The sequence below is a fragment of the Eretmochelys imbricata genome, chromosome 5, assembly GCF_965152235.1.
Source record: "Eretmochelys imbricata isolate rEreImb1 chromosome 5, rEreImb1.hap1, whole genome shotgun sequence".
NCBI classification, from domain to species: Eukaryota; Metazoa; Chordata; order Testudines; family Cheloniidae; genus Eretmochelys; species Eretmochelys imbricata.
In genome coordinates this window covers 85164469-85179593 of record NC_135576.1, presented here as the reverse complement: position 1 = coordinate 85179593, position 15125 = coordinate 85164469, and the positions used below count along the sequence as shown (strand labels likewise).

Below are 15125 nucleotides of genomic sequence, written 5' to 3'. Positions count from 1 at the left end.
AGCTTGTCTCTCACCAACAGAAGTTGGTTCTATAAAAGATATTACCTCACCCACCTAGACTCTCAGATGTCTGTTGCTGAGTATCTTCAACTTCTGGCTCTGCAGCCTGATCAGTGTTAAATCTACTCAATTATATATCTAGGGCACCTAGAACACTACATTTCAGTGCCAGTCTGCAGCAAGGGTAAGAACTGTGCAGCTTTTTGGCAAAAGTAATCTACCTGCATATGCATTCCTTTCACTATTTTCCGCTTCAAAATTATTCTATAGTGAAGGAGTAAATCTAAGGCTTGACCTGTACTATCAACTTATGTCAGCATAACTACATCGCTCAGGGGTGTGGAAAAGTGACATAGCTATACCAACCTAACCCCCAGTATAGACAGCGCTGTGTTGATAGGAGGGCAGCTGTCATGTCAGCATAGGTAGTGTCTTAGCTAAATGCTACAGTAGCACTGTGAGTGGGTAGACAAGCCCTAAGCCATTTCTGTGTTACACTGGAGTAGTGTTTATAAATCTTTGGGCTGTGATCTGCAGGGGGATAACAAAAGACAATCGGAGGGTGGGGTGTGTTCACAAAGTATTAAAAACTTTTATTCTAAAGCAAAAAATATAAAATTTCCAGAATAACTTGGAGGCAGCCCAAACCTTCAAAGTTTGTGAGATGAAGCATGGTCTCAAAACACACCCACCCACCATATAGGCTTGTCATATTTTTTTTATTGTTGTAATAAATGTAGAGGGGTCGCAAAAATATTTTTCACCACCAACCAGAAAAGAATGAGACATTGCATTAGAAGAATCTAGGTACTATCATAGTAGGCAAACTAGAAATACTGAAGAAAGATAGAGGGCTTGGATGTAGTTGACTAATCTAGCAGCCAGTGAATGCTCACTGTTTCCTCACAGTGAGAGGAAACTCATTGCTTACTATTTCAGGTCTGGGTCACAGCTCCTGTTACTTTAGGTAGACTTGACTACCACATGCTCCCTTTATTCCCCTGCAGATATTCATATTGCTTACATTTTGGTGTTTTAAGTCTATATGACTGGAGTCTAAACATTTTCTGTTCCTTCTTGGCACTTTCTTTCTGTCTTTAAATTTCAAAGGTACATCTAACCAAAGAGTCCTGTGACCGCCATTATCAAAATGATATGTCGCACTTGGGAGCTGTTGTAACAGCAGGGAAAAAAACAGGGAAACAGGCTTCATCTGCTATGTTGGAAAGAAAAAAACCTCAGGTAAACCAGTTCCCATAGAAAGTAAGTGATCATAGGCTGAAAATGCAATAAGGACCAAAAGATTCAAGCTTAAATGCAGGTGTATCTTTTTTGTATCTACAGTAAGTGACCTGATTCTTTAGTTGGAAGCACTTGGCTCCTGTGAAAATCGAGCCACTTTAGGTTATCAGATGTGAAGAAATTTGGCCAGTGTGTCTTCACTTGTTTTTGCAGTACATATGTTTTAAGTATTGGAGGTTGTCCCCTTAGCCCAGGGGTTCTCAAACTGGGGGTCGGGACCCCTTGGGGTCATGAGGTGGGGGGTTGCGAGCTGTCAGCATCCACACCAAACCCCCCTTTGCCTCCAGCATTTAGAATGGTGTTAATATATTTAAGTGTTTTTCATTTATAAGGAGGGGGAGGGTCGCACTCAGAGGCTTGCTATGTGAAAGGGGTAACCAGTACAAAAGTTTGAGAACCACTGCCTTAGCCCATCTGACTTGATCATGACGTGCCCTATCCTAAACCAGTGTCTTAAGAATTCAGGAACAGTTTGTGCTGGAGTCTGAAGGATATTACACACCCAGAGATTATATTCTCCCTTCTACATCCAACCATAGGCTCATCATTTTTAAGCTGTGGAAGGAAAGCAGCTTCTCTCTAGGGCTGCAGTGCTGCCCCAAGCTACCTTTTAAGACATAAGCTGCCTTATTCCAAAAAATTCTTGCTGGATCAAGCTTGACTTGGATTTATTAGCATTCTACTGGGTCTATATTGTTCTCTCTAAACTTTGAGAAATGCTTTTACTGTTTTAGTGAGCTCTTCAAAATTATTTCTATCTTGATATCAAACAGGTGGTAGGGCAAGCTAGTAGTCAGCCATGCGGAGCTAGGTTGTAGCATAGCTCTGGTAATGGAAGTAAAGCAGAATGCCCTAGTCTCCTGCTTCCTGGCTTGGCTTGTTATTGGGTTGGTACATTACTAAAATGATGATGGCTGGGACTATGAAGGAAGAAAGAGTTACAACAATTTAGGAAGGCAACCTTGGTTTGGATATATTGCTTACTCTGGCATGGTTTGTGTACAGAAATCAAGAAGACCATGATCCTGCAGAGATCGTCTTGTGTCTTATTTAGGTAGCTATAAAATAACATTTTGTTAGTACTTTCTGCAACCTTAGGCCTGGCCTACACTTAAAAATTAGATTGACTTAGTCATGTTACTCAGGACTATGAAAAATTTTGCACCTGGAGTACTGTGGTAAGGTTGACCTCACCCTTGGTGTAGACACAGCTAGGTTGATAAAAAAAATTCTTCTGCTGACCTCACTACCACCTCTTGGAGTAGTGGATTAACTACATCAATGGAAAAACCACTTCTGGTGATTTAGGAAGTGTCTATGTTACAGTGGCACAGCTATAGTAAAGACATACCCTAAGTTTCATGTTTCTGCCTCTGTTAGGTTATTTATTTACAGTAATAAAAGCAAGTACATGGAGCTTCTATAAATTTGGATCTAAAATTAATTTTGTCTCTGGACAGAAGAGGCTACTGAGAAGTATAGTGCCAGCCATGGAGGAGGCTACTTGCCCACCTTCTTGAATAGAGAGACAGGAATATAAGGCTATTTGTCAGATGACTGCACATAAAGTGGGAATCACTAGAGAATTCTTTTCAAAGAAAGGCCTGGGGAAGGGTGAAGTGTCTGCACCAGGCCCAGGTGTTGAAAAACAGCTGCCTAAAACAAAAATGCATCAACTATTTATCCTATATATTTCTGAAGTAAAATTAGTAACTCCAGTAAGCCTTTTTAGTAAAAGGTACCCTACATACTTCCCAAAGCAGAAGCCTGTTCAGTCGTGAAATGTCTGCTGAAGCTAGTGTAAAGAGGTCTTTGATGTTCCATTACAGTAGGTATCAAAAAACATACATCATTAATCCAAAACAATCACTGTTCCAAAACATTAAGATTTGATGTGTTTTTTCCACTTGTTTTAATCTTTGAACACAAATATTCCTGAATGAATGTGTCCATAGTATATTGTACATCACAAGAAATGCAGCCTCTTAAGATCTGAAATGGGACAACCGCTGTTTTATTCCTGTCTTTCTTAGGAAGCTTCTAAGAGCAGTGGAAAGAAGAGTCAGATTCCAGTGAAGTTGGATTTGGGAGGCATGCTGGCTGTATTGGAGCAGAAGCAACATGCAGAGAAATCGAAACAGTCCTCAAAACCTATGGTGCTTTCAGGTATAAGCTATGATTAATTTCCTTTTTTCATGTCAACTGTGTTGATTTCAAATATGGGAAATTTAAAAATAGCCTCACTTTTAATGTGGTAATTGGAGGAATATACTTCACATTTATGATGGACAAGAAAATCAAAGTGAAGCAAAGATCTATATGAAAAGTTAAGATAGATAACATGGGGTGGAGGTAGGGAAGAACTACAATTTAGCTGGATAATATCTATTCAGATGGGTCGGAAAGATGACTGAAAATTAACCTGAAAAGTTGGCAAGAGGGGGACATATTTGGTCTCTTTTCTGCTTTATGATGTATGGGGATGGCCGAAGTCTGTTTTAGCTTTTGTTTTTAAAATTAAAACTGTCGGGTCTTGTTTGCTCTTCCTTTGCTTGAGGTCTTCCTTATTGACAATTGGGGAACTGATAAGATTATGACATTGCAAGTGGCAAGACTGGAACCTGAGCGAATGAAAGTGAAGAGAATTTCAGTCAGTTTCATTTTTTTTAACACTGATTTAACTGAAACTCCTGACTAACACTTGGGAGAAAAGCTCTCTGGTAAAGATTCAAACCTTTCCATCTCAGCCCTTTCAGCTGAGGGCTGAGAACTCCCACAGCAATTCCCTGGTTCATGGAAGAGTTATCTAGGCAAAAACAAAAGACAAGACTTAGTGTCTGTTAGTTGTAAGGTAAAAAATGAGCAAAAACCTGGCTATGGTGAGGGAAAGAAATGCTTTCAAGCTTTATTTGTAATCCTAAAGAAACAAAAATGGCACAACACATTGCATTGTAGATCACCTGTAAGGAAAACTTACATTTAACTACATTAGTTCAAGTAGAAAGGAAAAACTTAGTAATCCATATCACTCGGCAATGATTAAGAATTTCTCTCCTTATTTTGGTACTGTGGAAACAATATACTGACAATATACAAAAGTTACCGAGCCCTTGTAACTCAGGGCTCAGTAACATTTGTACATAGTTACAAATAATTTAGTAACAATAAATTATTATATGGTAAAATTAATTTCATAACTTTTTTTAATACCATGCCATTCTTGAGATTTCAAAGGAATAACTGGATATCAATTATCGGTGTTTTTTGTCTTTGTTCACTGTGAGAACTTGGAATACTTTGCGTATAATCTCTCTTCTAGCATTAAAGGCAGCCAAAATATAATATTGGAGAGATTCTAGCAACTACAATTGTTAATCCTAAATCACAGAATAGTTTTTAAAAGTACTTACATGAGGATAATTTTAGGTGGGGACAGGGCGAGTGGTGTAGCAGGAAGTAAAGCATCATGAATCATAGCGTCTGCCCCTGTAGTAGTAATTACATTAGATTACTTGTGTCTGGCATTGTCTCGTAAGAGGGATGAGAATGTCTTGGTTGTACCGAGGAGGGATAAGACAGCTATTGCATTATTAAGAACTTTTTGAGACTCAAGTGTTCACAATAAATCACTTGAAACTGAGCCAAAATTTGAGTCTGGCTTATAGGTTGTGAAATACCTTTATGCTAACAGCTGATATAGCTGCAAAAAAGTAAAGAGAATAGGAAAAGCCACAGCAATCTAATAGTGTGACAAAGATAGCATTTTTTCACATTATTGCCTTTCTACCTTGTGCTTCATTTTCAGAGTATGGTGAAAGTGAGAGTGGCTCAGTCATAGTAATTTAAACAACTTTAAATTTTATAAAGGATGTTTATATATATATATATAATAGACATCTGTCATTTTAAAGAACTGGAAGGAGATCACATCTTAACTATGTTAAATTACTGACTTGTTTGACAGCTTCAGAGATTATTAAATGTCTGTTAATTGGTCCTAGAAACAACAAATAGTAATCTCTTAGGATCTGCCTTACATCATAGTTTAAATTCTAAATCATCAGCTGATTGGTTCTTGAGTACTTAAATTGAGCAATATCCTTATTTTGTTTTATTATAACTGTTAACCGTTAGAGGGCAAGACAAACACACTTGGATTTATTAATGTCTGAAGGTAAAATGTTTGACTCTAAGGGCTAATTTTCGAAATGCTATAACCATATACAAATGACTTCAGTATTTACATTTTTTGCCTTCAGGAATGCTAGCAAGGGCTCAGTAAATGTACAACACTGAGTAATTTCTTAGGGCATGGCTACACTTGCAGATGTAGAGCGCTGTGAGTTAAACCCGCCTCCTTAGAGCGCAGTAGGGAAAGCGCTGCAGTCTATCCACACTGATAGCTGCAAGCGCACTGGCATGGCCACATTTGCGGCACTTGCAGTGGCATTGGGAGCGCTGCATTATGGGCAGCTATCCCACAGAGCACCTCTTCCCATTCTGGTACTGTGGCTTGTGGGAAGGGGGTGGGGAGTGTGGGGCATTCTGGGTCCTGTCCCAAAACCCCGTGATGCATTGTTTCGCTTCCCAGCATTCCCTTTGCTTCTGTCCACATTTGGTGCCATCTTTCAACGTTTTTTGTACTGCGTGCTTTGTCTTCCCTTTCGGTCTGCGGGAATGGAGCCCGAACTGCTGAGGAGTATGCTGACGAGTCTCGCCAGCGTGTCCTGTTTAGCAGTCGAGTTATTCCTTATGATCTAAAGTGACAGTGAGGGCTCCAATGCTATTGACTCAAGTAACGCATATGACACGAGTTTGCTTGTGGCATTCACGGACATACCACCATGGAACGCTGCTTTTAGGCTCGGGAAACAAGCACTGAGTGATGGGATCACATTGTCATGCAAGTCTGGGATGATGAGCAGTGGCTGCAGAACTTTCAGAAGAGAAAACCCACTTTCATAGGGCTGTGTGAGGAGCTCGCCCCCACCCTGTGGTGCAAAGACATGAGATTGAGAGTTGCCCTGATGGTGGAGAAGCGGGTGGCTATTGCAATCTGGAAGCTTGCAACTCCAGACAGCTACTGATCAGTTGCTAACCAGTTTGGAGTGGGGAAGTCGACCGTTGGAATCGTGTTGATACAAGTTTGCAGGGCCATTAATTGCATCCTGCTCAGAAGAACTGTGTCTCTGGGTAATGTGCATGACATTTTGGCTGGCTTTGCACAAATGCGTTTCCCTAACTGCAGAGGGGTGATAGATGGCACGCATATTCCAATTCTGGCACCAGCCCATCTAGCCTCCGAGTACGTTAATCGGAAGAGGTATTTTCTCAATGGTTCTCCAGGCGCTTGTGGATCACTGTGGGTGTTTCATTGACATTAACGCAGGCTTGCCCAGAAAGGTGCATGAAGCACGCATCTTTCGGAACACTGGCCTGTTCAGGAAGCTGCAAGCTGGGACTTTTTTCCCAGACCAGAAGATCACCGTAGGGGAAGTCGAAATGCTCATTGTGATCCTTGGAGACCCCGCTTACCCTTTAATGCCATGGCTCATGAAACCCTACGCAGGGAGCCTTGACAGCAGCAAGGAGCGGTTCAACAACAGGCTGAGCCAGTGCAGAATGACTGTGGAATGTGCCTTTGGCCATTGCAAGGGCCGCTGGTGCTCTCTGGGAAGCTGGACCTGGCCGATGACCGCATCCCCACGGTTATAGCCGCATGCTGTACCCTCCATAACATTTGTGAAGAGAAGGGTGAAAGATTCACTCAGGCATGGAACTCGGAGGTTCAACACCTGGAGGCTAAATTTGAACAGTCAGAGAACAGGGCTATTTGAGGGACCCAGCACATGGCTGCAAGGATTTGAGATGCCTTGAGGGAGCAATTTGAGGCTGAAAGCCACCAGTAATGTCTGGTGCCCTGCACGGGAGTGAATTGCAGTGGTTCCAGTGTTGTTAGGAATCTGTGCTACGCTGACTTGCAGTTCCTGTTTCTTTCCTGGGCTAAGATATCTTTTACTTTATGCAATAATAAAGAATGTTTTCAAAGCCAAAAAATCCATTTATTGAAAAGAAACATAACTGCTTGGGAAACAGAAAGGGCAAGGGGGTGGGGTGGGGAACAGTACAATCACAGATTTGTGTATGTCTTGTTATCATGCTTGACCTTCTTGTCTGGAGTGCTGTGCAATGCGTGCTGCACTTCAGGATGGCTATACTGTATGGTGATGGGGGTTGAGTGCAGTGGGTAAGGGTCGTAGTTTTCAGGGCTGGGTGGTGAAGCTACAGGTGTTGGAGGCAGCTGGTGGCGGTAAGAACCCAGATGTTGGGGAAAGTGGGTTGGGGGTGACATGGGGGCACAAGGGAAAGAGTTTTGGGGCAAGGGCTGCAGGGGCGGGTGGGCGCGGTAGTGCTCCGCCTGCATGGCTACAAGCACCTGGATAGAGTCCACTTGGTGCTCCATTATGCTTATCAGCCGATCCGTGCTTTGCTGCCAGAGCACCACACTTTTGTGCCGGCTTTCCTCATTCTGCTGGCGGATCCTCCTTTCACTCTCCCGCCACTCCTACACTTTTCGATTTTCATTACTTGAATGCTGCATTACTTCATGCAACATGTCTTCCTTGCTTATACATGGCCTCTTTCTGATTCTTTGGAGTCTTTCGGCCGGTGATAACACGGACTGCTGAGATCTCAATGTTGCATCTGTAAAGGCAAAATGCAACACTTAACAGAGACAGCATTGTTTACACCAGACAGAGCAATGATTTCCCCTGTATTTAAGGGCAAGCACAATCTACACAATAGCATAATTTGCCCTTCCCAAAGCGAGCGCACATAACCCACAGGAGCCCCAAAATGGCGAGTAAGTACAGGGTCAAGCGTGACTGATTGTTTCACGACTGTACTATCCTCTGGATTTCTGTGCCTTGGGGAGAGCCAACAGCGGCAGGGGGCCCCTATGCTGTACACTGTCCCCACATTTTCCACAGGAGTTCATCCTGGAAGATATCTCGCTGCTGAGGGTGACCTGGGTAGCAAGGGAGGGTCTTCTGCTGCAAAGTGGATTCCGTCCTGGCCCATATGCAGCTTGCCTGTGTGCAGCAATGGTCCTCCCGCCTCTCACGGCACAGTGGCATGGACAAGTTAGCCTGACTGGGACAAGGAACACAGTGGCTCTCCCAAGAAACCTGCGTAAGCACATTGCCCAAGTTCTGGATGAGACTTTTGAAGAGATCACTGAGGCCGATTACCATGACGTGAGAGAGCACATCAACACCCTATTCCGCATCTAGGCATGCCTGCAGCCCTAACCCTCCTCACCCCAGGAGCCTGCATCAAATAACTTCCTTCCCAAAATAAAAGCCACTTACCGGGAACCTCCTCTGGTGTTTGGCCTTCCCCAAGCACCGGCTGCCACGACTGGCTACCTTCCTCCTGGCTTGAGAACAGCTCCTGGCTGCATGCATCTAGGGATTCCGGGGTGTCTTCCTCCGCATGGGCACCCTCGCTCGCGCTTTGCTGCTCCTCCTTCTCCTCCCGCCTTGTTGAACTGGGCTCTGAAGTGTCCATGGTGGTCCTCGGAATGGAGGTGAGGTCGCCCCCAACTATCGCATCCAGCTCTTTATAGAAACAGCAGGTTGCGGGGGCACCACCGGAATAGTTGTTTGCCTCATGGGCTTTGCGGTAGGCATTCCGCAGCTCCTTCACTTTAATCCTGCACTGCAGTGCGTCCCAGTCATGGCCCCTTTCCATCATGTCCCTTGATATCTGCCCGAAGGTATTGTAATTCCTACAGCTGGAGCGCAGCTGGGACTGGACAGCTTCTTCCCACCAAACACTGAGGTCCAGCACCTCGCCATTGTTCCATACTGGGGCTCGCCTGGCACATGGAGGCATGGTCACCTGGATAGATTCACTGAGAGCACTCCACACCTGGCTGAGCAAACAGGAAGGGGATTTTCAGAATTCCCAGAGAATTTAAAGGGCAGGTCTGACGGTTGGTCACCTGAGGGCAGGGCAGTAGAGTTCAAAAGTGATGACCGGAGTGGCTAGAACAGGTATTGTGGGACACTTCTGGAGACCGATCAGAGCTCACTATAGGACCAGGGCATCCATACAAACGTTATTCCACTCACCGAGGTGGATTACCAGCAGCGCTGTAGCCGTGGAGTCAGAGCGCTCTACGTGCCTTGCCATTGTGGATGGGTCGTGAGCTAGGGTGCCTGGGGTTCCTTTATTGCGCTGTAACTCACAAGTATAGCCTAGCTCTTAATTATTTTTCTCCAGGCTGTGAATACGCAGGTATATGCATAGTTTGACAGATGTATTGGAGCCTCAGGATTTTATGCATATTACTGGACATGAAGCAGCACATAACCTTTAGCTCTACCTACACACACCTTTATATTGCAGAACTTCCTTGGCTGTGTTCTCAACTCAGTTCTCGTTTACTAAGTCTAGCCTGAAAAGAGAAGCTGTCTTGTATCAGCTTTAAGTAATCTGAGTGCACAGTAGCTAATCAGCTCTGAGTAACTTGCTTGATATTAGAAAGATACTATGCAAATTCCCTTGAAAGCTCTAAGTAGAGGTGGCTGGGAGATACAAAAAGTGACTTGCAATATTTTCAGGAACAAGTGTGGCAATTTCACTCTGCTGTTACTTCTGATGTCTTATTCATTGAAGTACTAAGGTAAAATGATTTCTGTGCAGATCCTGAAAGTTTCATAGACTTAATGCATCTACAAATTCTTATTGGAAGCATGTTAGAGGAAAGATGGTCTAATGGTTAGTGTGCTAGCTTGGGACTTGGGAGATCCAGGTGCAGTCTGTGCTGTATCACAGACTTCCTGTGTGACCTTGGGCAAATCACTTACTGTCTCTGTGCCTCAGTTCTCCATCTGTAATGGGGATAATACTTCCCTACCTCATGGGAGCATTGTGAGGATAAATACATTAAGGATTGAAGTGCTGAGATGATGATGGGAGCCATATAAGTACCTTAGATATCTCGTTGTTCTCCAGAAGAAATAGTGTGGTGTTGGCTTGCAAGCAGTTCACAAATAAGAGGGTTGGAGGAGGTTAGACACATTTAACTTATTCACAACAAATAATTCTAGAAGCTCTAGCACATCCTTGAAGCTACCATAGAATCTGTTTGTGGAGGGGACGAAATCCCAAATGACAAGTCTAGTAGAACTTTAGGTTTCCTAAAATATCCCAAATTGGATTGGTATGATATTGAATATAGCCTGCATTGCAATATTTAGCTTAATTTCTTCTCCATGTTTTTGAGATTGAGAGATCAGAGCTAATTAATAGAGATGAGTGGGGTAATATTTTTTGGCAAGGAGCCGAGATAAACTGAGGCTCTTCTTCCGCCCGCCCCCTCCCCCCCCAGCTCAATATTGCTTAAAAAATGTCTCTTTATATGGTAGGGGACCTGTTGCATATGACAACCAAACACTAAATTTGCCTTAGATTTTGTTCAGATGTTAACATTGAGTTACAGCTGTCTGATTAAAACTTTCTTATCTCAGTTGGCGGTGCCATACCATTGCTTTCAAAGGAAACTACAACAGTAACAAAAAATCAACAATTAAATCAAGGGAAGACACCACATAATCCATTGGACTCCAGCGCTCCTTTGGTAAAGAAAGGAAAGCAGAGAGAAGTCCCCAAAGCAAAGAAACCAACATCTCTTAAAAAGGTGCTCCAATTTATTACCTTTTATTAAATAGCTCTACTATCTTTTTAAGCAATCACCATCATCTGTTAAATGTATTAATCTGGATTTTAGCCTTCCTACAAATTCAGTTTTAGATATCTTTGATTTTAAAAAAAAAAAAAAATCTTTGTATATGATGAAGCTAAATATATTATTCAGTGTTCCAAATCAGCATTTTCTAGTCCTAACTCAAGCCACTTTATAGCACAAGGACTGTCTATATGAAAAAGTGCTCAACTCTTTGGGATGGGGAAACGTATTAAGTACCAAGTTTTTTAGTTTAGCCAGACTGTGCTCAGTGCAGGTTTGGGCAGGATGGTCTGATCCCTAGTATAAATTAGAGCAGCCCGAAAGCTTCTCTAATTTCTGCCTGGTTGCCCATGGAGCTTTTATGGAAACTGAAAATATAAGGACATCCAGGCCCCTTCGCATACCTCTTTGGCATCCCTTTTATGGTGTGGGCAGTGGCGTAGCATTAGTTCAGTTTCACCTGGGATTCCTTAGTACAAGGAGATCCTCATGGAGCCAGTTAGGATGGCTTAATAACTACTCTGTACTGCTGAAGTGCACCTGAAAATTGTACAATATAAAAACTATAGCTAACAAGCAGCAGCAACGACATCACCCTTTGTTTATCAGTTTTCAGACTGTAAACTTAAGGGATGTGGACCATGTTTTGTGGACTTTCTGGGGGGTTGGGGTCTGTACAGTGTTTAGTACATTTAGGAGCCATTGTAATAGGAGTATCTGATTTTGCTTTTTCTTGTTTTTCCCCTCTTAAACTGGGCCCTGTGGTGTGAGTGGTCACAAAGCTTGGACCAGTCAACTGAGCCAGTAGCCCCATACATGTTACCTGCTGCAATAGCAAGCTACGCTGGGGGCTGTTGCAAATGCAGGGAAGGATGACTGATTTCAAGAAGCGGTCCACTGCTCTAGCTATAGCAGTACACTTGGAATGAGTCATCACACTGGATCCAGTGTTACACAGCTTTCCTCATCCCCAATACTCCCCTTTATCACCCTGTACCACCACTCTCCTTTCCTTTTTGTCGTCTCTGTACCCCTCAGATTTGTCTCTTTTCCCTCCCTCCCCCATGCCTCACCCCCACAGTTGAGGAACACTAATGTACTACAAACTGACTGGATTTTACATAGTAGGATGGGAGGGAATAAAGCGTCAATCCAGCAAAGTACCTTAAATGTGTATGCAATTGGACTACTCCCATATTTTACGTTCATACTTAAGTGCTTTTATCTGCCCTTTGTTTTGGGCCAACTTTTTGCTCTGACTCATCCCTAATCTTCAGCTTTTCTCTGAGTCCTTGTAGTTGGCCACTAGAAGTCTCTCTTCCAGTTATGATGGTATCCATTAGAAAGCATCAATGTTAATGTAGGTGCAGAAAATTCATCTTTTCCCCTTTGATACAGAGGCAGGCTAGGGCATATGTGGCTTTTGGCTTGAGTCTTTACACTTACTCTGACATCAGGCTGCTTAAACCTGGTGTGAGGGGATACACCTACAATGAAGCTCAAATGTTAGTGACATGGAGGAGTTGGTGTTTGTGTATTTGGTCTTGGTGTTAAAACTTGATTGTATTGGTGCCTGCCTGACACTGAACTGTTTAATGTTTAAGATTATTTTGAAAGAGAGAGAACAGCGAAAACAGCACCTGTTAGAACAGACAACAATTCCGAAAGATGATGGAGATACTGTTCATCAGTGTGAAGAATCCAAAACTGAAGATCAGACACTCACTCAGGATACCAAAACAGGTATTTCCTGATGCTGAATATCTTATTTTTTTATTGGTATGGGGGAGGCTCTTTAATTTTTTTTAAAGAGCTAACTAACTGGATACCACACCAGCAGTGTCACATTGCTGAGTAGACAATACAATGCGTAGGTGGCTGTGTGGGTGTAATTGCGCTTGCTGCTTTAAAAAACTTTTACACAAGACTTGTGAAATGAAGATTAGTATAGAGCTCAGGCCTCCACTAGGGGTTTTCTAAAAGTTTTTTTTGCAGAGAACAATTCCAGCCCAGCTAGAAGAGCATGTCCGAACTGATGTCTGTGCTGCTGGATAATTGCAAGTCTAGTTGTTGTTGCCTCCTTTCTACACACATTGGATTTACTGTATTTGTAATGGTGTCACAGCCCTGGTAAAGCTCCTCCTGCTGGACGCTCACCATGCTCCTGTGATTGGGTCCTACCACACTTGGCCTGTGTACTCTTAAGCTTCCCATTGTGTCTTTTCTTGACCCCTCTGGCACACTTATAGGCACTGGCTCTGTCACCACTTCATTGAAATGGGGCCCTGCCTTCCCGGGGGCCTAAGCCCAATAGCATTGACACCCCCACCCAGACTCCCTAGAAGCTTAAACATAACCTTTTCCAGAGCTCCAACCTTGTGGGCACTCTGGATTTATACTTCACTTCTTCAGGGATTATAGACTTTGTATGGGTTCCAGTCATTTTACTTTAGCTAGCACAAGAAACATGCAGATGTACAAAAAACAATAAAATATCTATACACACTTCCCTGCTCAGTTTCCGCGCCACTCTGGCGTAAGCCCAGAGAATGCTTCAGAGGCCTCTACAGTGTCAGGGATCCACTTCCTCCAGCCCATGACTTCTCTGAATCATGGAGTCTGTTTTGCTCCTGCAGCCAGCTTTCTGCTCCTGGTCTCTTCTCCCCCTTACTCTAACCCCTGCATACAGTGTTCTTCTGCTGTCTTGGACAAGCTTACTCTAAAATGGCTGGTGAGTGACCCTTTTTCATAAACTTCAGTCCCTTGTGTCAAGTAACCCCACTCTGCCCTTCCCTCCTCTCCCCATCCCCCCACCCCTCATCTGCCTTGTCAAGTAAAGAAAGTCCCCAGGAAGTCCCCTCTCGCTCACATACCACCATCCCTGGAATTCAGACTTGAAAAACAGGTTTGCTATGGGTGGTAGCTGTTTGTCCAGGGGCGCTCCATATGAATGGATGATCAGCAAAGTTTAACAACCCTCCATTGTTATCCTTGTGTCAGGTGCAAGAATTTCTTCTGTCAGTTCCTGTGGGTTTTAGCTCAATACGGAGGCAAACAAGCCCCATGTTGAAAATGAAGTTGGAAGTTTGATACAGGCATGCAGAGTCTCCAATATCAAACAGAATTTGTAAATTGTACAAAGATTGCCCAAATTGTCAAACCGTAGTAGCCTCCCAGGGAAGTGTTACCTAGCGTGCATCTATGTCTTTAGAGAATCTCTGTCTCTCTTAGGTCATCTGATCTGTTGTTATACCAATAAAATAAAAAACAGCAGGATCTTATAAAGGGGATAAGGCAAAATGCCATGTTTATTGTGAATACAGAAAGAATCAGAGTAAGAAATCAGTTATAGCTGTAACATCTCATTCACTCTCATACACATACACACACAAGTTCTGCAAAGTTGTTATAGTTACCAGCCTAGGAGTTGTTCGTGCCAAGTCACTGGCCAGGTGGCCTGGACACGAGGGCAGAGCAGGGCCTTGTCAGATGCGTGTCAGATGCTCCTGGAAGTTGGTTTGCAGAATCAGACCCAAAGTCAAGGAGTACTTGTGGCACCTTGGAGACTAACCAATTTATTTGAGCATAAGCTTTCGTGAGCTACAGCTCACTTCATCAGATGCATACTGTGGAAAATACAGAAGATGTTTGTTTTTATACACACAAATCATGAAAAAATAGGTGTTTATCACTACGAAAGGTTTTCTCTCCCCCCACCCCACTCTCCTGCTGGTAATAGCTTATGTAAAGTGATCACTCTCTTACAATGTGTATGATAATCAAGATGGGTCATTTCCAGCACAAATCCAGGTTTTCTCCCCCCCGCCCACCCAAATCAGCAGCACTGCTATGGGTACCCGCATGGCCCCACAGTATGCCAACATTTTTATGGCTGACTTAGAACAACGCTTCCTCAGCTCTCGTCCCCTAACGCCCCAATCTACTTGCGCTATATTGATGACATCTTCATCATCTGGACCCATGGAAAAGAAGCCCTTGAGGAATTCCACCATGATTTCAACAATTTCCATCCCACCATCAACCTCAGCCTGGTCCAGTCCACACA

The 15125-nt window shown here is 43.4% G+C and overlaps 1 protein-coding gene across 2 annotated transcripts in view; it reads left to right on the top strand.

The window, feature by feature from the left end:
- SECISBP2 (SECIS binding protein 2) overlaps positions 1-15125 on the top strand; it is a 54721-nt gene that overhangs the window by 22805 nt on the left and 16791 nt on the right. For both annotated transcript variants that reach the window (XM_077817427.1, XM_077817426.1), the window contains exons 10-13: positions 1111-1242; positions 3336-3468; positions 10842-11011; positions 12664-12802. In XM_077817427.1, the coding sequence (XP_077673553.1) occupies positions 1111-1242; positions 3336-3468; positions 10842-11011; positions 12664-12802 (574 nt within the window). The remainder of the gene's footprint in view (positions 1-1110; positions 1243-3335; positions 3469-10841; positions 11012-12663; positions 12803-15125) is intronic.